The following is a 25127-nucleotide window of genomic DNA, read 5'->3' on the forward strand; positions in this document are numbered from 1 at the left end:
TTGTTACTGTGTCCAATCTCTGGAACATCCTGTCTTTGTCCACCTTGTCAATTCCTCTCAGTATTTTGTATGTCGTTATCATGTCCCCCCTATCTCTCCTGTCCTCCAGTGTCGTCAGGTTGATTTCCCTTAACCTCTCCTCGTAGGACATACCTCTTAGCTCTGGGACTAGTCTTGTTGCAAACCTTTGCACTTTCTCTAGTTTCTTTACGTGCTTGGCTAGGTGTGGGTTCCAAACTGGTGCCGCATACTCCAATATGGGCCTAACGTACACGGTGTACAGGGTCCTGAATGATTCCTTATTAAGATGTCGGAATGCTGTTCTGAGGTTTGCTAGGCGCCCATATGCTGCAGCAGTTATTTGGTTGATGTGCGCTTCAGGAGATGTGCCTGGTGTTATACTCACCCCAAGATCTTTTTCCTTGAGTGAGGTTTGTAGTCTCTGGCCCCCTAGACTGTACTCCGTCTGTGGTCTTCTTTGCCCTTCCCCAATCTTCATGACTTTGCACTTGGTGGGATTGAACTCCAGGAGCCAATTGCTGGACCAGGTCTGCAGCCTGTCCAGATCCCTTTGTAGTTCTGCCTGGTCTTCGATCGAGTGAATTCTTCTCATCAACTTCACGTCATCTGCAAACAGGGACACCTCAGAGTCTATTCCTTCCGTCATGTCGTTCACAAATACCAGAAACAGCACTGGTCCTAGGACTGACCCCTGTGGGACCCCGCTGGTCACAGGTGCCCACTCTGACACATCGCCACGTACCATGACTCGCTGCTGTCTTCCTGACAAGTATTCCCTGATCCATTGTAGTGCCTTCCCTGTTATCCCTGCTTGGTCCTCCAGTTTTTGCACCAATCTCTTGTGTGGAACTGTGTCAAACGCCTTCTTGCAGTCCAAGAAAATGCAATCCACCCACTCCCTCTCTCTCTTGTCTTACTGCTGTCACCATGTCATAGAACTCCAGTAGGTTTGTGACACAGGATTTCCCGTCCCTGAAACCATGTTGGCTGCTGTTGATGAGATCATTCCTTTCTAGGTGTTCCACCACTCTTCTCCTGATAATCTTCTCCATGATTTTGCATACTATACATGTCAGTGACACTGGTCTGTAGTTTAATGCTTCATGTCTGTCTCCTTTTTTAAAGATTGGGACTACATTTGCTGTCTTCCATGCCTCAGGCAATCTCCGTTTCGATAGATGTATTGAATATTGTTGTTAGGGGTACACATAGCGCCTCTGCTCCCTCTCTCAATACCCATGGGGAGATGTTATCTGGCCCCATTGCCTTTGAGGTATCTAGCTCACTCAGAAGCCTCTTCACTTCTTCCTCGGTTGTGTGTACTGTGTCCAGCACATGGTGGTGTGCCCCACCTCTCCGTCTTTCTGGAGCCCCTTCTGTCTCCTCCGTGAACACTTCTTTGAATCTCTTGTTGAGTTCCTCACATACTTCACGGTCATTTCTTGTTGTCTCTCCTCCTTCCTTCCTTAGCCTGATTACCTGGTCCTTGACTGTTGTTTTCCTCCTGATGTGGCTGTACAACAGTTTCGAGTCAGATTTGGCTTTTGCTGCTATGTCATTTACATATTGTCTTTGGGCCTCCCTTCTTATCTGTGCATATTCGTTTCTGGCTCTACGACTGCTCTCCTTATTCTCCTGGGTCCTTTGCCTTCTATATTTCTTCCATTCCCTAGCACACTTGGTTTTTGCCTCCCTGCACCTTTGGGTAAACCATGGGCTCATCCTGGCTTTTTCATTATTCCTGTTACCCTTGGGTACAAACCTCTCCTCAGCCTCCTTGCATTTTGTTGCTACATATTCCATCATCTCATTAACTGGCTTCCCTGCCAGTTCTCTGTCCCACTGAACCCCGTTCAGGAAGTTCCTCATTCCTGTGTAGTCCCCTTTCTTGTAGTTTGGTTTCATTCGTCCTGGCCTTCCTGCTTCTCCCTCCACTTGTAGCTCTACTGTGTATTCGAAGCTTAAAACCACATGGTCACTGGCCCCAAGGGGTCTTTCATATGTGATGTCCTCGATATCTGCACTACTCAAGGTGAATACTAAGTCCAGCCTTGCTGGTTCATCCTCTCCTCTCTCTCTTGTAGTGTCCCTTACGTGTTGGTACATGAAGTTTTCCAGTACCACCTCCATCATCTTAGCCCTCCATGTATCTTGGCCCCCATGCGGGTCCAAGTTCTCCCAATCGATCTCCTTGTGGTTAAAGTCACCCATGATCAGGAGCTTTGCCCTGCATGCATGAGCTCTTCTGGCCACTGTAGCCAGTGTGTCAACCATTGCTCTATTGCTCTCGTCGTACTCTTGCCTTGGTCTCCTGCTGTTCTGTGGTGGGTTATACATCACTGCTATTACCACCTTGGGACCTCCAGAGTGAAGCGTTCCCGCTATGTAATCACTTTCTTCTCTGCTGTCTCCTCTCTCCAGCTCATCAAAATTCCAGTGATTTTTGATCAGCAATGCCACTCCTCCACCCCTCCTGTTCCCTCTGTCTTTCCTCAGGATTTGGTATCCCGTTGGAAAGATGGCATCTGTTATCATACCTGTAAGCTTGGTTTCTGTGAGAGCTATGATGTCTGGTGATGCCTCTTTGACTCTTTCATGCCACTCCTCCCACTTATTTGTTATTCCATCAGCGTTTGTGTACCATACCTTCAGTTTCCTTTCCAACACTGTGGTTTGGGAGGCCTGTGAGGGTGGGAGACCTGGTAGCATACTGTGGGATTCTATAGCTCGGTGTTGGGTGGAGGCTGTGGGTATGGATTGTAGTGTGTGTTGGGATGGTGTGATAGGTTGTATGGTTCTGAGAATAGTTGTGTGTGTGCTTGCCCTTGCTGTTCTGTTCTGCTCTGACTGACCTCTGCTGGTTCCATCCTTGTCTCTTTTCCTAGCTCCTTTCGCTTTTTTGTCCTCTCCCTCAGCTGCTGTCATTCTGATTGTGTTCTGTCTCTGTCTAGGAACACCCTCTTGTATTCTTCTGAGTATTTCAATCGTGGTTTCTCTTGGAGGATCCTGTTCCGCACTTTTTCTGTCCTGAGAATCAATTGATTGGTCGGTTTCTCCCCTTCGAGTACCCCCCTATTCTCTGAAAATTTACAATCTCGTCCATCTCTTCACCTATTTCCGTGATGATTTTCTCAATCTCTTTACTTTCTTGCTGCTGCCTTTCAGTGTGTGTCCTTTCCTCTCTCTCCTGAAGCCCATGGATAAACACACACACACACTGTGTGTTTGTGTGTGTGTGTGTTGAGGTAAGTGTGTTGGCAGGTGTTGAGTCAAGGCTCCCGGGTACTTCTCATTTCTCTGAACCAACTTCACTGAATACTCTCCTATACAAAGCCCGGTCATACATTCTTCAACACTGTGTATGGTGTTTGACTCCATCTTCTGACTGAAAAACTACTTCCTAAAATCCCTATGCTATCATCTCTCCTCCCATATTTTTATTATAATTATTAGTTAGTAGGCACTTATTATTATTATTATTATTTAAAAATCTTAAGATTTCATATGAAAATGGAAAACTATTTTTTGCAATATTTTCACTTTTTTCATGTTTTAATTTTTTTTTTTGGGGGGGGGGGATACGTATACTTTTTTAAAACTAAAATCAAGATATTTTTAGTTAGGATATATTTCAATTATTACCGTAACTATTATAAAAAAATTATTACATTTAGTGGGGAGCGAGAACCCGCAAGGGTTATACAGCTCCAGGGAGAAAAGGGAAGATGGATGTATGTATGTATGTGCGTGCGTGCGTGCGTGCATGCGTATGTGTGTGTGTACTCACCTAGTTGAGGTTGCGGGGGTCGAGTCCGAGCTCCTGGCCCCGCCTCTTCACTGGTCGCTACTAGGTCACTCTCCCTGAGCCGTGAGCTTAATCATACCTCTGCTTAAAGCTATGTATGGATCCTGCCTCCACTACATCGCTTCCCAAACTATTCCACTTACTGACTACTCTGTGGCTGAAGAAATACTTCCTAACATCCCTGTGATTCATCTGTGTCTTCAACTTCCAACTGTGTCCCCTTGTTACTGTGTCCAATCTCTGGAACATCCTGTCTCTGTCCACCTTGTCAATTCCTCTCAGTATTTTGTATGTCGTTATCATGTCCCCCTATCTCTCCTGTCCTCCAGTATCGTCAGGTTGATTTCCCTTAACCTCTCCTCGTAGGACATACCTCTTAGCTCTGGGACTAGTCTTGTTGCAAACCTTTGCACTTTCTCTAGTTTCTTTACGTGCTTGGCTAGGTGTGGGTTCCAAACTGGTGCCGCATACTCCAATATGGACCTAACGTACACGGTGTACAGGTTCCTGAATGATTCCTTATTAAGATGTCGGAATGCTGTTCTGAGGTTTGCTAGGCGCCCATATGTTGCAGCAGTTATTTGGTTGATGTGCGCTTCAGGAGATGTGCCTGGTGTTATACTCACCCCAAGATCTTTTTCCTTGGGTGAGGTTTGTAGTCTCTGGCCCCCTAGACTGTACTCCGTCTGCGGTCTTCTTTGCCCTTCCCCAATCTTCATGACTTTGCACTTGGTGGGATTGAACTCCAGGAGCCAATTGCTGGACCAGGTCTGCAGCCTGTCCAGATCCCTTTGTAGTTCTGCCTGGTCTTCGATCGAGTGAATTCTTCTCATCAACTTCACGTCATCTGCAAACAGGGACACCTCAGAGTCTATTCCTTCCGTCATGTCGTTCACAAATACCAGAAACAACACTGGTCCTAGGACTGACCCCTGCGGGACCCCGCTGGTCACAGGTGCCCACTCTGACACCTCGCCACGTACCATGACTCGCTGCTGTCTTCCTGACAAGTATTCCCTGATCCATTGTAGTGCCTTCCCTCTTATCCCTGCTTGGTCCTCCAGGGTGTGTGTGTGTGTGTGTGTGTGTGTGTGTGTGTGTGTGTGTGTGTGTGTGTGTGTGTGTGTGTGTGTGTGTGTGTGTGTGTGTGCGCATGTGCGTGCGCGCGTGCCTGTGCGTCTGTCTTTAAATCTTACAAGTACTTGTACAAGGTATACAGGCCTAGCCGACATCAATGATATAGTTATGCAGAGCATTTCGGCCGAATTGTCAATTTTGCCTCCAGGATGCGACCCACACCAGTCGTCTAACACCCAGGTACCTATTTTACTGATAGGTGATCAGGGACAGCAGGTGTCTTAAGGAAACACATCCAAATGTTTCCAACCGTATCGGGGTTCGACCCCCTGCAGCTCAGCATGCAAGCTAAGAGTCCTAGCAATCGAGATACGTAACACCTCCAGTGTAGTCCTAGACTTGGTAGAGGTAGGCACCCAATCACTCGTAAGTACGAATAACCAATGTACTCTCAAAATTTCATGGAAAAAAAACTATAAAAGTTACGGCAAAAAGTCCCAGAGGTCAAACGAGGTCATGTAATGGGCCAATTTATAACAGACTGGAAGCAGATTCAAATCACTCCATTATTTTTCTGCTGGAACATTGAAGTGTTAGTTACCTGAGGACGATGATCTTGACGCTGGGTCCTGGGATCCCCTTGAAGATGCTGGAGGCGTTCAAGTGACACCGACCGTAGATAACATTCCCGTTGACCTGCCGAGCAAGCAACACCACCATAGTTATACACACACACTCATAATAACAATAACAAAATTAGTTCTATTAATAATAACAGTTTCCATTATTAGAATTAGAATTTGTCGATATATATATATATATATATATATATATATATATATATATATATATATATATAAAAGTTATATTATTATTATTATTATTATTATTATTATTATTATTAGTAGTAGTAGTAGTAGTAGTAGTAGCAGTAGTAGTAGTAGCAGTAGTAGTAGTAGCAGTAGTAGTAGTAGTAGTAGTAGTAGTAGTAGTAGTAGTAGTAGTAGTAGTAATAACAGGAGAGACAAAAATAATTTGAACTGATAAATCACAGCATCATTCCCTTCAGAAATAAATCCACGTTTGATTTTACAATCTTTATTTCTACAAGTTTACTGGTTTACCTTGAATTAAAAAACTCTTACACAATATAATTGATTATAAGGCCATCACATCTACGTGCCCTCAAGACTGCCGTTAAGTAATTTCAAGAAACCTAATGGAAATAAATCACTTTTTTGGGTGGTTATCTTAGGTAATCTACAAATATGTTGTTATGAATGATAATTTATGTAACTGTATTAATGTGTACCTGTACCTGAATAAACTTACTGAGTGAACAATATACAAATAACTTAGTGAACACTTTAATGAAAGAAAGTACACTGTAGTGCAGGAATACTTGAGTCCTCCCTTACAGGAACATTTTCGCTGGTCCCGGACCTATAATAATGACCATTTTCTTTGGTGGAACAACTCCACTTTAGGATAACTGCCTTCATGACACTCACGTGCTCTTCATCCATGGTACTGGAGCTATCCAGGTTCCTTGGATCAAGCTTGATCATCTCTCATTCTTCCGAGATGGTGTGGTGCGTGACGTGTACATGGATGAGAGAGGGTGTACATAGATGTGAGAGGGTGTACATGGATGTGAAAGTGTACATGGTTGTGAGAGGGTGTACATGGATGTGAAAGTGTACATGGTTGTGAGAGGGTGTACATGGATGTGGTGTACATGGATGTGAGAGGGTGTGCATGGATGTGAAGGTGTACATGGATGTGAAGGTGTACATGGTTGTGAGTGGGTGTACATGGATGTGAAAGTGTACATGGTTGTGAGAGGGTGTACATGGATGTGGTGTACATGGATGTGAGAGGGTGTGCATGGATGTGAAGGTGTACATGGATGTGAGAGGGTGTACATGGATATGAAGGGTGTGCATGGTTGTGAGAGGGTGTACATGGATATGAAGGTGTACATGGTTGTGAGTGGGTGTACATGGATGTGAGAGGGTGTACATGGATATGAAGGTGTACATGGTTGTGAAGGTGTACATGGTTGTGAGGGTGTACATGGATGTGAGAGGGTGTACATGGATGTGAAGGTGTACATGGTTGTGAAGGTGCACATGGTTGTGAGGGTGTACATGGATGTGAAGGTGTACATGGTTGTGAAGGTGTACATGGTTGTGAGGGTGTACATGGATGTGAGAGAGTGTACATGGTTGTGAGAGGGTGTACATGGATGTGAAGGTGTACATGGTTGTGAGGGTGTACATGGATGTGAGAGAGTGTACATGGTTGTGAGAGGGTGTACATGGATGTGAAGGTGTACATGGTTGTGAGGGTGTACATGGTTGTGAGGGTGTACATGGATGTGAGAGGGTGTACATGGATGTGAAGGTGTACATGGTTGTGAAGGTGCACATGGTTGTGAGGGTGTACATGGATGTGAGAGGGTGTACATGGTTGTGAGAGGGTGTACATGGATGTGAAGGTGTACATGGTTGTGAGGGTGTACATGGATGTGAGAGAGTGTACATGGTTGTGAGAGGGTGTACATGGATGTGAAGGTGTACATGGTTGTGAGGGTGTACATGGATGTGAGAGAGTGTACATGGTTGTGAGAGGGTGTACATGGATGTGAAGGTGTACATGGTTGTGAGGGTGTACATGGATGTGAGAGGGTGTACATGGTTGTGAGGGTGTACATGGATGTGAGAGGGTGTACATGGTTGTGAGGGTGTACATGGATGTGAGAGGGTGTACATGGATATGAAGGGTGTACATGGTTGTGAGTGGGTGTACATGGATGTGAGAGGGTGTACATGGATATGAAGGGTGTGCATGGTTGTGAGAGGGTGTACATGGATGTGAAGGTGTACATGGTTGTGAGAGAGTGCACATAATAAATACTACTACCACCACTACTACTACTACTACTACTAATAATAATAATAATAATAATAATATATCTTTATTACTACAAGTACATGTACAAGGTATACAGGCCTTAACTGACATCAATGACATACTACTGTATAGAAAGCTCACCCTTCTCCCTCCCCCGTAACACTCACTCATCCCTCTCACCTCCCCTCACACTCACTCATCCCTCTCACCTCCCCTCACACTCACTCATCCCTCTCACCTCCCCTCACACTCACTCATCCCTCTCACCTCCCCTCACACTCACTCATCCCTCTCACCTCCCCTGACACTCACTCATCCCTCTCCCTCCCCCGTGACACTCACTCATCCCTCTCACCTCCCCTCACACTCACTCATCCCTCTCACCTCCCCTCACACTCACTCATCCCTCTCACCTCACCCGTGACACTCACTCATCCCTCTCCCTCACCCGTGACACTCACTCATCCCTCTCCCTCACCCGTGACACTCACTCATCCCTCTCCCTCCCCCGTGACACTCACTCATCCCTCTCCCTCACCCGTGACACTCACTCATCCCTCTCCCTCACCCGTGACACTCACTCATCCCTCTCCCTCACCCGTGTAAGTTTATTCAGGTATACACAAATACAGTTACATAGATTATCATACATAGCATATGTGTAGAGAACCTGGGATAACCCAAAATAGTCAGAGAGTGACTTATTTCCAGTGTGGTCCTTTTAATACTAAATTATATTATAAAGGAGATAATATTTTATTATTATACTATAAAGGAGATATACCAGGAATAAGGTAAAATGAGCTATTTACATTTACACGCGTTAGCTAAAAATATAAAAAATAATTCTCCTCCCTTTCTGTCGCTACATTCATTAGGTACCTTTTGGTTCTCTTCCTGAACTGGTTCATGCTATGACTGACTTTCATATATGCAGACAGTCTGTTCCATTCCTTTATTGCTTTGGTTCCCAGCCTTGACAACACTGGCAACAAGATATTCTGGACACTGAGTAATTTTATAAACTTTAACTTCAATTGTCTTCAACATTCAGCATATCCAACTGCTGTAGTTCATCCTGGCCTACATGCTCTCTTGGACCCAGGTACAGGATGAATCTTACCATTTTGTTCTGGGTTATTTGTAGTCTTTTTTTTTCTTTTGTCAAGACAGAGTACCATAAAGAGCAAGCGTAGTCCATATGACAATGTGTAAGAGCTAGACATAGGGTCCTGCGAGCATCAGTAGGTAGATACTGTGCTTGTCTGTGGAGAAACTTCAGTCTGGCATTCGCTTTCTTCACTACACTGTCCCCTATCAATTCTCCTAACATGCATGAGTCGAAGGGGATTTCCAGTTATTTCACTAAGGAAAGTGAGGCGTTGGGTTCCCCATTACACAGGACATTAAAATTATTTACCCTTCTCAGTTTACATTTCGTGCCAAAAAGTATGGCTTCGTCTTCCCAAGGTGTAACGATAGTTTGTTGTCTAGTAACCATTTACTGCAGGATTCCAGTTTCAGTGTTATTACATCAGTTATATCTTGTGGGTCTTTACCTGACACTAACAGAGCACTGTCATCTGCATACAGTAGGAGTCTGCACATGACACTGATAGATATGTCTTTTACATAACAAAGGAATAACAAGGGATCCAAAATACTACCTTGGGGAACCCCACATGCTATCGGCAGGGTTTCTGATTCTGTTTTGTTGATTTGGTAATTTATTTCCTGTTGTTAAGGTAGGACTTAAACCAGTCTATGGAACCTATGCTGATAGCTTGAAGTTTCTTACATAATATATCGTGGTTGACAGTATCGAAGGGCTTCTGCAAGTCTAAGGTTACCATTCCTATGAGGTCCCCTATCAACATTTCAGTTCTCATGTAATCCGTCAGATTAATTAGGAAGGTGTCGGTTGAATAAGATCTCCTAAAGCCTGATTAGTAACTATGGAGAATGTTGTTGTCATTAAGATACTTAACTACTTGACAGTAAACCGCCCTCTCTAGAATTTTGGATAGCACACTGAGTATACTAACAGGGCTATAGTTGTGGACATTAGACCTACTATTTTTGTTGAAGACAGGAGTAACTCTGGCCTCTTTGAACCCCTCCGGTGCGGTGTTAGTGGTGATGGACAAATTTATTATGTGATCAATGAGGATTGGCAATTCAGAGGCACCATCTTTTAGGAAATTAGACGGGATGTTATCTGGGCCGGTGCTCTTAGTTGGGTTTAACCTGCTCAGTTCTTTTTGCATGAAGTCATGAGATACACTTACTAGTTGACAACTGTTTACTGATATAGTATGTTTTATATTTATCAAAGTCTATGGTAAAGGTTGAACATTAAAATGGTATAAAATACCGACAGGTTGTTAGGTAAGACACATATGCAACAGTTAGGTATCTTTATTATGAAACGTTTCGCCTACACAGTAGGCTTCTTCAGTCGAGTACAGAAAAGTTGATAGAAGCAGAAGATACTTGAAGACGATGTAATCAGTCCATCACCCTTAAAGTTTTGAGGTGGTCAGTCCCTCAGTCTGGAGAAGAGCATTGTTCCATATTGTTTCATACTATGGAACAATGCTCTTCTCCAGACTGAGGGACTGACCACCTCAAAACTTTAAGGGTGATGGACTGATTACATCGTCTTCAAGTATCTTCTGCTTCTATCAACTTTTCTGTACTCGACTGAAGAAGCCTACTGTGTAGGCGAAACGTTTCGAAATAAAGATACCTAACTGTTGCATATGTGTCTTACCTAACAACTATGGTAAAGGTATTTAATGCAGTCGGTAGTTTACTTACTAGTGTTGATGCGACAGATGTGTAGTAGGAATTAAACAATATGCCACTTTAGTTATTTTGTGGCATACCTCGGTAGCGATATTTAGTACTATGTTAGATCTATCTACGGGTTTATGGTTATACCCCAACTGTTTTAATTGTTGTCAGAGCTTTCTGGGTTATTCTTGTACTCTTCAATTTTTTTTAGCAATAGTGCCTTGCCGTGACACCCACTCATCCTTCTCCCCCTTATGACACTCACTCATCCCTCTTCCCCCCATGACACTCATCCTTCTCCCCCTTCCTCATGACACTCACCTCAAGTACCTCATCGCCGACCTTGATGCGACCGTCCTTGTAGGCGTTACCACTGGGGTTAAGACCGCAGACGAAAGCGGACATGAGGGTACGATCCTTGTTACCCGCCAGGGAGATGCCCAGTCCATTGACACCCTTCTGCAGGTCCACCAGGATCACCTCGCCCTTCAGGTCACCATACTTCTTCTGGATCTTCTCTGCAAGTGTACACACACAACTTGTAAATATTTGCTTATAAAAAAACAATAACTATATATTTTTTTATGATTCTGTGAAGCTAATGTGAATGTAAAAAAGATTGCAAAAAAAAGTGATTTTGTAAATACAAAGCCACAAGGCCTTTCGCACTGTCACTAGTGCTTCGTCAGGAGTTTGCAATATAAGGAAAATGAAAAATATGAAAAAAATCTCAAGAGGTCATCTGGAAAGGTGCAGCGAACAACAAACGTGTCTCCAGGCCAAGAATCAAGCAAGTATACTAAGTAAACCACGGGATATACAGGTATGGTTTTAGAAATAAGAGCCCTTTCGGTATATACTGTAGACTATTATCAGACACCTGTAGTCATTCAAGGAATTGAGACAAATATGTGCACTTGTACAGACACAAGTCACATACACAGACAACAGTCACATACACATACAACAGTCACATACATCAGTCACATACACATACAACAGTCACATACAAGTCACAAACACATACAATAGTCACATACATCAGTTACATACACATACAACAGTCACAAACACATACAATAGTCACATACAAGTCACATACACATACAACAGTCACATACATCAGTCACATATAACAGTCACATACACATACAACAGTCACATACATCAGTCACATACACATACAACAGCCACATACATCAGTCACATATAACAGTCACATACACATACAACAGTCACATACATCAGTCACATACACATACAACAGTCACATACATCAGTCACATATAACAATCACAAACACATACAATAGTCACATACATCAGTCACATACACATACAACAGTCACATACACATACAACAGTCACATACACATACAATAGTCACATACATCAGTCACATACACATAGTCACATACACATACAACAGTCACATACACATACAACAGTCACATACACATACAACAGTCACATACATCAGTCACATACAACAGTCACATACACATACAACAGTCACACACATACAACAGTCACATACACATACAACAGTCACATACATCAGTCACATACAACAGTCACATACACATACAACTCACATACACAGTCCCATACACATACAACAGTCACATACACATACAAGTCACATACACATACAAGTCACATACACAGTCACATACACATACAACAGTCACATACATAAGTCACACATACAAAAGTCACATACACATACATCAGTCACATACAACAGTCACATACACATACATCAGTCACATACAACAGTCACCTACACATACAACAGTCACATATACAACAGTCACATACACATATAACAGTCACATACATAAGTCACACAGACAAAAGTCACATACACATACATCAGTCACATACAACAGTCACCTACACATACAACAGTCACCTACACATACAACAGTCACCTACACATACAACAGTCACCTACACATACAACAGTCACATACACATACAACAGTCACATACACATACAACAGTCACATACACATACAACAGTCACATACACATACAACAGTCACATACACATACAACAGTCACATACACATACAACAGTCACATACACATACAACAGTCACATACACATACAACAGTCACCTACACATACAACAGTCACCTACACATACAACAGTCACATACACATACAACAGTCACATACACATACAACAGTCACATACACATACAACAGTCACCTACACATACAACAGTCACATACACATACAACAGTCACATACACATACAACAGTCACCTACACATACAACAGTCACATACACATACAACAGTCACCTACACATACAACAGTCACCTACACATACAACAGTCACATACACATACAACAGTCACATACACATACAACAGTCACATACAACAGTCACATACACATACAACAGTCACATACACATACAACAGTCACATACACATACAACAGTCACCTACACATACAACAGTCACATACACATACAACAGTCACATACACATACAACAGTCACATACACATACAACAATCACATACACATACAACAGTCACCTACACATACAACAGTCACCTACACATACAACAGTCACATACACATACAACAGTCACATACACATACAACAGTCACATACAACAGTCACATACACATACAACAATCACATACACATACAACAGTCACATACACATACAACAATCACATACACATACAACAGTCACATACACATACAACAGTCACATACAACAGTCACCTACACATACAACAGTCACCTACACATACAACAGTCACATACACATACAACAGTCACATACAACAGTCACATACAACAGTCACATACACATACAACAGTCACATACACATACATCAGTCACATACAACAGTCACCTACACATACAACAGTCACCTACACATACAACAGTCACATACACATACAACAGTCACATACACATACAACAGTCACATACACATACAACAGTCACATACACATACAACAGTCACATACAACAGTCACATACACATACAACAGTCACATACAACAGTCACATACACATACAACAGTCACATACACATACAACAGTCACATACACATACAACAGTCACATACAACAGTCACATACACATACAACAGTCACATACACATACAACAGTCACATACACATACAACAGTCACATACACATACAACAGTCACATACACATACAACAGTCACATACAACAGTCACATACACATACAACAGTCACATACACATACAACAGTCACATACACATACATCAGTCACATACAACAGTCACCTACACATACAACAGTCACATACACATACATCAGTCACATACAACAGTCATACATCAGTCACATACAACAGTCACCTACACATACAACAGTCACCTACACATATAACAGTCACCTACACATACAATAGTCACACATACAACAGTCACATACAACAGTCACATACACATACAACAGTCACATACACATACAACAGTCACATACAACAGTCACATACACATACAACAGTCACATACACATACAACAGTCACATACACATACAACAGTCACATACAACAGTCACATACACATACAACAGTCACATACACATACAACAAGTCACATACACATACAACAGTCACATACAACAGTCACATACAACAGTCACATACACATACAACAGTCACATACAACAGTCACATACAACAGTCAAATACACATACAACAGTCACATACACATACAGTCACATACACATACAAGTCACATACAACAGTCACATACACATACAACAGTCACATACATCAGTCACGTACAACAGTCACATACACATACAACAGTCACATACATCAGTCACATACACATACAAGTCACATACACATACAACAGTCACATACAACAGTCACATACACATACAATAGTCACACATACAATAGTCACATACATCAGTCACATACAACAGTCACATACATCAGTCACACACAACAGTCACATACACATACAACAGTCACATACATCAGTCACATACACATACAACAATCACATACATCAGTCACATACACATACAACAATCACATACATCAGTCACATACACATACAACAGTCACATACAACAGTCACATACACATACAACAGTCACATACACATACAACAGTCACATACAATAGTCACATACACATACAACAATCACATACATCAGTCACATACACATACAACAGTCACATACAACAGTCACATACACATACAACAGTCACATACACATACAACAGTCACATACACATACATCAGTCACATACAACAGTCACATACAACAGTCACATACACATACAACAGTCACATACAACAGTCACATACACATACAACAGTCACATACAACAGTCACATACACATACAACAGTCACATACAACAGTCACATACAAGTCACAAACACATACAATAGTCACATACATCAGTTACATACACATACAACAGTCACAAACACATACAATAGTCACATACAACAGTAACATACATCAGTTACATATAACAGTCACATACACATACAACAGTCACATACACATACAACAGTCACATCAGTCACATACACATACAGTCACATACACATACAAGTCACATACAACAGTCACATACACATACAACAGTCACATACATCAGTCACGTACAACAGTCACATACACATACAACAGTCACATACAACAGTCACATACACATACAACAGTCACATACAACAGTCACATACAACAGTCACATACACATACAACAGTCACATACAACAGTCACATACAACAGTCACATACACATACAACAGTCACATACAACAGTCACATACAACAGTCACATACAACAGTCACATACACATACAACAGTCACATACAACAGTCACACACAACAGTCACATACACATACAACAGTCACAGTCACATACAACTGTCACATACACATACAACAGTCACATACAACAGTCACATACACATACAACAGTCACATACAACAGTCACATACACATACAACAGTCACATACAACAGTCACATACACATACAACAGTCACATACACATACAACAGTCACATACAACAGTCACCTACACATACAACAGTCACCTACACATACAACAGTCACATACAACAGTCACATACAACAGTCACATACACATACAACAGTCACATACAACAGTCACATACAACAGTCACATACACATACAACAGTCACATACAACAGTCACATACAACAGTCACATACACATACAACAGTCACATACATATACAATAGTCACACATACAATAGTCACATACAACAGTCACATACACATATAATAGTCACACAACATACAATAGTCACATACAACAGTCACATACACATACAACAGTCACATACACATACAATAGTCACACATACAATAGTCACATACAACAGTCACATACAACAGTCACATACAACAGTCACATACCACCTCTATCACCTACATCAATCACATTTTCTATCTCCCTTCATTTCATAATCCTCTTCTTACATTTGTCTCCTTATTTAATTCACTGATTACCTTATTTAACCAACAAAACAGACATAAAACGCCCACACAACAACAGTAATGATGTTAATAAGTCAGTCTTTGTTAGTACATATTATAAATATTATTATTATCGACACATTATTATACTGGGGAGGAAGCGGCAAAACCGCATGGGTCATAGATCATCAACAACGCAAATGAGACTGTTGCAGAAATATTGTTGCAACTCTTGACAACATAGATACAAAAAACATTTTTAATATCTCTGTCGTGTGTGGTCTGGTGTGGTCTGGGACCGCGTCGCGGGGGCCATGACCCAGCAACCTGGCATACACTAAACATGCATATTTTACCATTAACTGTTCTCTCTCTCTCTCTCTCTCTCGAGCTAGGAGAGTACAGTCAAGTAGTGTGTCAATCTCTGGATTACAGGAGGGAGGATCGAGCCTTCACCGCACCTTGTGCTGGAGCATCCACGCGGGTTTGGCGCTTTTTACATAAAATTAATAACGCCAAGACTTCTCTCTCTGTGTTCACCAATCCTCCGCTTGTTCTCTTAACCTTTGATTCATTTCTAACTCTCACTCTTCCCCTCACTTCTTCCTCTTATCCCTCCTTAACCTCTTCCTACTTACCAGCCCACCTCCTCTTCCCCTTCCCTCACCCCACCCACCACCCCCATCCCACACCCCTCCCACCCTCCCCTTCACTCACCCCTCCCACCATCCCCTTCCCTCACCCCTCCCACCATCCCCTTCCCTCACCCCTCCCACCATCCCCTTCCCTCACCCCTCCCACCACCCCCTTCCCTCACCCCTCCCACCACCCCCTTCCCTCACCCCTCCCAACTTCCCCTTCCCTCACCCCTCCCACCACCCCTTTCCCTCACCCCTCCCACCATCCCCTTCCCTCACCCCTCCCACCACCCCCTTCCCTCACCCCTCCCACCACCCCCTTCCCTCACCCCTCCCACCATCCCCTTCCCTCACCCCTCCCACCACCCCTTTCCCTCACCCCTCCCACCATCCCCTTCCCTCACCCCTCCCACCACCCCCTTCCCTCACCCCTCCCACCACCCCCTTCCCTCACCCCTCCCACCATCCCCTTCCCTCACCCCTCCCATCCCCTTCCCTCACCCCTCCCACCATCCCCTTCCCTCACCCCTCCCACCACCCCCTTCCCTCACCCCTCCCACCATCCCCTTCCTTCACCCCTCCCATCCCCTTCCCTCACCCCTCCCACCATCCCCTTCCCTCACCCCTCCCACCACCCCCTTCCCTCACCCCTCCCACCATCCCCTTCCCTCACCCCTACCATCCCCTTCCCTCACCCCTCCCACCACCCCCTTCCCTCACCCCTCCCACCACCCCTTTCCCTCACCCCTCCCACCATCCCCTTCCCTCACCCCTCCCATCCCCTTCCCTCACCCCTCCCACCATCCCCTTCCCTCACCCCTCCCACCATCCCCTTCCCTCACCCCTCCCATCCCCTTCCCTCACCCCTCTCACCATCCCCTTCCCTCACCCCTCCCATCCCCTTCCCTCACCCCTCCCACCCCCTTCCCTTACCCCTCCCACCATCCCCTTCCCTCACCCCTCCCACCATCCCCTTCCCTCACCCCTCCCATCCCCTTCCCTCACCCCTCCCACCATCCCCTTCCCTCTCCCCTCCCACCATCCCCTTCCCTCACCCCTCCCATCCCCTTCCCTCACCCCTCCCATCCCCTTCCCTCACCCCTCCCATCCCCTTCCCTCACCCCTCCCACCATCCCCTTCCCTCACCCCTCCCACCCTCCCCTTCCCTCACCCCTCCCACCATCCCCTTCCCTCACCCCTCCCATCCCCTTCCCTCACCCCTCCCATCCCCTTCCCTCACCCCTCCCACCATCCCCTTCCCTCACCCCTCCCACCATCCCCTTCCCTCACCCCTCCCACCATCCCCTTCCCTCACCCCTTCCACCATCACCTTCCCTCACACCTCCCCTCCCACCATCCCCTTCCCTCACCCATCCCCTTCCACCATCACCTTCCCTCACCCCTCCCCTCCCACCATCCCCTTCCCTCACCCCTCCCCTTCCACCATCACCTTCCCTCACCCCTCCCCTCCCACCATCCCCTTCCCTCACCCCTCCCCTTCCACCATCACCTTCCCTCACCCCTCCCCTCTCACCATCACCTTCCCTAACCACTCCCCTCTCACCATCCCCTTCCCTCACTTCTCCCCTCTCACCATCCCCTTCCCTCACCCCCTCCCCTCTCACCATCCCCTTCCCTCACCCCCTCCCCTCTCACCATCCCCTTCCCTCACCCCCTTCCCTCTCACCATCCCCTTCCCTCACCCCCTCCCCTCTCACCATCCCCTTCCCTCACCCCCTCCCCTCTCACCATCCCCTTCCCTCACCTCTCCCCTCTCACCATCCCGTTCCCTCACCCCCTCCCCTCTCACCATCCCCTTCCCTCTCACCATCCCCTTCCCTCTCACCATCCCCATCCCTCACCCCCTCCCCTCCCACCATCCCCTTCCCTCACCCCCTCCCCTCTCACCATCCCCTTCCCTCACCCCCTCCCCGCACGTGTTTTATGGCGTTTAAAATTATTCCTAAATTCCAACGTTAAGAGTTAAATCTTTTTAGTAATGGGACAGCTGGAGTTTTTGTAGCTAAAATATTACTATTTTAGAAGTTCATCAGAGAGAGAGAGAGAGAGAGAGAGAGAGAGAGAGAGAGAGAGAGAGAGAGAGAGAGAGAGGATGTAGGTAACAGCTGTCAGCTTGTAAACAATGGTTAGAACACTAAATCCTGTAAAATCCTTGTGCAAATAACCTAACAGCCAACACTGACTGGATTGATAAGTTCAGAAGAACATAGGAGGAACACTGCAGGAGGCCTACTGGCCAATATTTGCCAGGTCCTTCTGAATTATAATCAAAGCGAAGCGCTAAACCCACCAGGGTCATACAGAGCAGCATCACTGCCGAGCCTGACGCATGGCCGGGCTCCGGGAGTAGAAAGACTTTCGGAACTCACCAAATGTATATCCTATGTTTCAAAGATCCTGTTAACTATTCTGTTACTGTGCTTGCTACTGTGATAACACTCAATACGACGTTGATAAATGGTTCAGAGAACCCACAAGTTGATAAATTACACACATGTGCAACACTTGGCTATCTGTATTGTGGAGACGTTTCCCCACACAGAGGCTTCATCAGTCCCATACAAAGAAGAATGGTGAACATCAGAAGGAGTTTGAGGTAGTCAGTCCCTCAGCCTGGAGTCTATGTAATCAGTCCATCAATCTTGAAGAGAATCCAGCATATGTTCGAAATGGCTTATATACTGTAGACAGGTGAGGTGAAGCAGTCACAGGTGGTGTCACACTGAACAAATCCACATGTGTAAGCATGTCATACCTATAGGTTAGTAAGAAAGTGAAGAATTACATGTATGAAGACCCCAGTATGTTGGTGTGTCTGTGTCATACACCTGGTCACAGACCGGGCCGCAGGGGCGTTGACCCCTGGAACTCTCTCCAGGTAAACTCAGACACCCAAGTGTTGCACATCGTGTCTAACTTATCAACAAAGTGGTGAAGATCAGACTTGAGTCCTGGAGGCGGGCAGTACAGTGCCTTCGCTGGGTTTCCAGAGCTTTCCTACTTCTGGTGCTTGCCTGATCAACCAGGCTGTTATTGCTGGCGGCCCGTTAGTCCACATAACAGCCAGGAGGAGTGTCGAGAATAGTATAAAATACCGACAAGTTGAAGATTAAGAAACCTGCGAGAGTTGGGTATCTCTACTGATAAAACGTTTCGCTCACAGAGTAATAATACCTTTATTTCAACATGTACAAGGTATACAGACCATAGCTGACATCACTGAAATACTACTATACAGAAAGTCCCAGATGCAGAGCATTTCTGGCAAATTAGGTCAGTTTTGTCCCAGGATGCGACCCACACCAGTCGACCAGCACCCAGGTACCATTTTTACTGATGGGTGAACATGGACAGCAGGTGTCTTGTGGAAACACGTTCTGTTTTCCAGCCGTACCTGGGATTCGAACTCCGGACCTCAGTGTGTCAGCTGAGTGCGCTACCGATCCAGCTACTGGACACCGTAGGTTTCTTCAAACACAGAGGAAACAGGATGATGAATATGAGGTCCAGGCTTGTCTGGTGCTAACCTGATCAACCACGCTCTTGCTGCTGGTGACCCACATATCCATCACAGTTTGGCTGACCCAACAAATAAACCAAAGGAACAACTATATAACAACACAAACAAGAAAACAGACTATTAAACAGGGAACAAAAGCTGCAACAAAACAAAAACCACAACAATAGACAGTACAAATAAAAACCCGAGTTGTATGGAGACCAAAGAGAACAACCCAGGTGAACACAGCCGCGAAGGCTGACATTTTACTTAATAAACAAATTCAAAACAAAGGCGCCATAACCACAGAAAACGGAGTAACAGCTCTCCCAAATAATGAAAGAAAACGGCAACACCAGGTTACTTCCATGAGTTACTACGATGTTTTATTCAAACAATTATTTTTAATTTCTTTTTATGCTGTACAAGGATAATGTAGTTTGTGTGTAATAAAATAGGCACAAAAGAAAGCCACTAGAGAGAAAATGAAAATAGAGAGAGAGAGAGAGAGAGAGAGAGAGAGAGAGAAAGGGGGGAGAGCATCACCATTATCAGCAGTTAAAATGGGTTGGTCGAATATTTTTGTTAGTGGGTTTGGGTTGGAGAAGAACCTTCCTAGTATGGGCCAGTAGACCTGCTGCAGTGTTCCTTCTTTATGCTCACACAGTCATCATCTTCACAATATTCATCACTATCTTCGTCTTAGCGTTGTTTGTCTTGCCACATTTTCTTGGCAAGTGGTCCCAGGAAGGTCACCTGATGATTCAAGACAACATGAGAAGAAAACGAGAATAACTTTAAGATTGACTATGTGGCTACCTCGTTATCTCTCTCTCTCTCTCTCTGTAGGCATACACACACACACGAGAAAGTCGTGTGTGTGTGTGTGTGTATGTGTGTGTGTGTGTGTGTGTGTGTGTGTGTGTGTGTGTGTGTGTGTGTGTGTGTGTGTGTGTGTGTGTGTGTGTGTGTGTACTTGGATTATACCCTGAGGAAGAAGCAGTAGCAGAAGAAGAAGAAGAAGAAGAAAAGGAGGTCGTAAACAAAGCCAACTCTGGAATAGTGAACTAACTATATGATTAATCAATCACGTCGGAACACCACGACCAAGACGCTGATGACGTGCTAGCAACACACACACACACACACACACACACACACACACACACACACACACACACACACACATGCACACACATTGTGAAGGTTGTGAGGTAAAAATTGGGAGGAGTAATATCCTGGAGGTTTCGGAGAGAAGCTATTGCTACTGCTGCGGTGTTGTTATACTGTTACTATATTGTATTGTTATACTGTGTTGCTATACTGTGTTGTTATCCTGTGTTACTATATTGTGTTATACTGTACTGTTGTACTGTGTTATTCTCCGTCGTTATCCTGTGTTGTTTTGGCAGAAAAAGAAAGAGAGGAGGGAAGAGAACGGTAGAGAGAAGAGGGGAAAGAAGAAAGGTTAACCGCAGAGGAGGAGAAAGGGAAGAAAGGGGAGAGCTGAGATAGAAGGGAAAGATTAAAGGAAGAGAAATTCAGAAAGGGACAGGAGGGAGGCAGTGAGGGATATATATATATATATATATATATATATATATATATATATATATATATAGAGAGAGAGAGAGAGAGAGAGAGAGAGAGAGAAGAGCAGAGAGAGAGAGGGCAGAGCAGAGAGGAGGGAAGAGGCAAAGAGTTACGTAAGAGAGAGAGAGAGGAAGAGCAACGAGAAGAAAGCAAGAATAATAATAAGAGGGGGACACTCAAGGAAAATGATCTTGGGGTGAGTATAATACCGAGCACATCTCCCGAGGCGCACATCAACAAGATAACTACTGCAGCATATGGGCGCCAGTCAAGCATGGGAATAGCGTTCCGACACCTCAGTAAGGAATCGTTCAAGACTCTGTACACTGTGTACATCAGGCTCATATTGGAGTATGCAACACCAGTTTGGAACCCACACCTGGTCAATTAGAGAAAGTGCAAAGGTTTGCAACAAGACTAGTCCCAGAACTAAGGGGAATGTCCCACGAAGAAAGGTGAAAGGAAATCAGCCTGATGACACTGGAGGACGGGAAGGTTGGGGGAGGCATAATAACGACATAAAAAATACTGCCAGGAACTGACAAGGTGGACAGAGACAGGATGTTCCAGAGATGGGACACAGAAACAAAGGGTCACAACTGGAAGCTGAAGACTCAGATGAGTCACAGGGATGTTAGGAAGTATTTCTTCAGTCACAGAGTTGTCAGGTAGTGGAATAATTTGGAAGTGATGTATTGGAGGCAGGAACCATACATAGTTTTAAGAAGAGGTTTGATAAAGCTCAGGGAGAGAGAGGACCTAGTAGCGATCAGTGAAGAGGAGGAGCCAGGAGCTATGAATCGACCCCTGCAACCACAAATAGGTGAGTACACATACACACGCACACAACAACGGCAGTGAGAGGCAGCAATACAACAACGGCAGTGAGAGGCAGCAACACAACAACGGCAGTGAGAGGCAGCAACACAACAACGGCAGTGAGAGGCAGCAACACAACAACGGCAGGGAGTGGCAGCAAGACGACAACGGCAGTTAGAGGCAGCAATACAACAACGGCAGTGATAGGCAGCAATACAACAACGGCAGTGAGAGGCAGCAACACAACAACGGCAGTGAGAGGCAGCAACACAACAACGGCAGTGAGAGGCAGCAATACAACAACGGCAGTGAGAGGCAGCAACACAACAACGGCAGTGAGAGGCAGCAACACAACAACGGCAGTAAGAGGCAGCAACACAACGGCAGTGAGAGGCAGCAATACAACAACGGCAGTGAGAGGCAGCAACACAACAACGGCAGTGAGAGGCAGCAATACAACAACGGCAGTGAGAGGCAGCAATACAACAACGGCAGTGAGAGGAAGCAATACAACAACGGCAGTGAGAGGCAGCAATACAACAACGGCAGTGAGTGGCAGCAATACAACAACGGCAGTGAGAGGCAGCAATACAACAACGGCAGTGAGAGGCAGCAATACAACAACGGCAGTGAGAGGCAGCAATACAACAACGGCAGTGAGAGGAAGCAATACAACAACGGCAGTGAGAGGCAGCAATACAACAACGGCAGTGAGAGGCAGCAATACAACAACGGCAGTGAGAGGCAGCAATACAACAACGGCAGTGAGAGGCAGCAATACAACAACGGCAGTGAGAGGCAGCAATACAACAACGGCAGAGGCAGCAACACAACAACGGCAGTGAGAGGCAGCAATACAACAACGGCAGTGAGAGGCAGCAACACAACGGCAGTGAGAGGCAGCAATACAACAACGGCAGTGAGAGGCAGCAACACAACAACGGCAGTGAGAGGCAGCAATACAACAACGGCAGTGAGAGGCAGCAACACAACAACGGCAGTGAGAGGCAGCAATACAACAACGGCAGTGAGAGGCAGCAATACAACAACGGCAGTGAGAGGCAGCAACACAACAACGGCAGTGAGAGGCAGCAATACAACAACGGAAGTGAGAGGCAGCAACACAACAACGGCAGTGAGAGGCAGCAATGCAACAACGGCAGTGAGAGGCAGCAATGCAACAACGGCAGTGAGAGGCAGCAATACAAGAACGGCAGTTAGAGGCAGCAATAAAACAACGGCAGTGAGAGGCAGCAATACAACAACGGCAGTGAGAGGCAGCAATACAACAACGGCAGTGAGAGGCAGCAATACAACAACGGCAGTGAGAGGCAGCAATACAACGGCAGTGAGAGGCAGCAATACAACAACGGCAGTGAGAGGCAGCAATACAACAACGGCAGTGAGAGGCAGCAATACAACAACGGCAGTGAGAGGCAGCAATACAACAACGGCAGTGAGAGGCAGCAATACAACAACGGCAGTGAGAGGCAGCAATACAAAAACAGCAGTGAGAGGCAGCAATACAACAAAGGCAGTGAGAGGCAGCAATACAATAAAGGCAGTGAGAGGCCGCAATACAACAACGGCAGTGAGAGGCAGCAATACAACAATGGCAGTGAGAGGCAGCAATACAACAACGGCAGTGAGAGGCAGCAATACAACAACAGCAGTGAGAGGCGGCAACACAACGGCAGTGAGAGGCAGCAATACAACAACGGCAGTTAGAGGCAGCAACACAACAACGGCAGTGACAGGCAGCAATACAACAACGGCAGTGAGAGGCAGCAATACAACAACGGCAGTGAGAGGCAGCAATACAACAACAGCAGTGAGAGGCAGCAATACAACAAAGGCAGTGAGAGGCAGCAATACAATGAAGGCAGTGAGAGGCCGCAATACAACAACGGCAGTGAGAGGCAGCAATACAACAACGGCAGTGAGAGGCAGCAATACAACAACGGCAGTGAGAGGCAGCAACACAACGGCAGTGAGAGGCAGCAATACAACAACGGCAGTGAGAGGCAGCAACACAACAACGGCAGTGAGAGGCAGCAATACAACAACGGCAGTGAGAGGCAGCAATACAACAACGGCAGTGAGAGGCAGCAATACAACAACGGCAGTGAGAGGCAGCAATACAACAACGGCAGTGAGAGGCAGCAATACAACAACGGCAGAGGCAGCAATACAACAACGGCAGTGAGAGGCAGCAACACAACGGCCGGGAGAGGCAGCAGTACAACAACGGCAGTGAGAAGCAGCAATACAACAACGGAAGTGAGAGGCAGCAATACAAAAACGGCAGTGAGGCAGCAATACAACAACGGCAGTGAGAGGTAGCAATACAACAACGGCAGTGAGAGGCAGCAACACAACGGCAGTGAGAGGCAGCAATACAACAACGGCAGTGAGAGGCAGCAATACAACAACGGCAGTGAGAGGCA

The 25127-nt window shown here is 45.2% G+C and overlaps 1 protein-coding gene across 7 annotated transcripts in view; it reads right to left on the reverse strand.

Moving 5' to 3' along the window:
• The window catches only part of inaD (inactivation no afterpotential D), a 368665-nt gene that overhangs the window by 196712 nt on the left and 146826 nt on the right, over nucleotides 1–25127 (reverse strand). For all 7 annotated transcript variants that reach the window (XM_070101124.1, XM_070101126.1, XM_070101122.1 and 4 more), the window contains exons 2-3: nucleotides 10937–11133; nucleotides 5505–5599 (exon numbers count right to left, since the gene is read on the reverse strand). In XM_070101124.1, coding sequence (XP_069957225.1) covers nucleotides 5505–5599; nucleotides 10937–11133 — 292 coding nt within the window. The remainder of the gene's footprint in view (nucleotides 1–5504; nucleotides 5600–10936; nucleotides 11134–25127) is intronic.

This window comes from Cherax quadricarinatus, chromosome 76 (genome assembly GCF_038502225.1).
Source record: "Cherax quadricarinatus isolate ZL_2023a chromosome 76, ASM3850222v1, whole genome shotgun sequence".
Taxonomy (NCBI): domain Eukaryota; kingdom Metazoa; phylum Arthropoda; class Malacostraca; order Decapoda; family Parastacidae; genus Cherax; species Cherax quadricarinatus.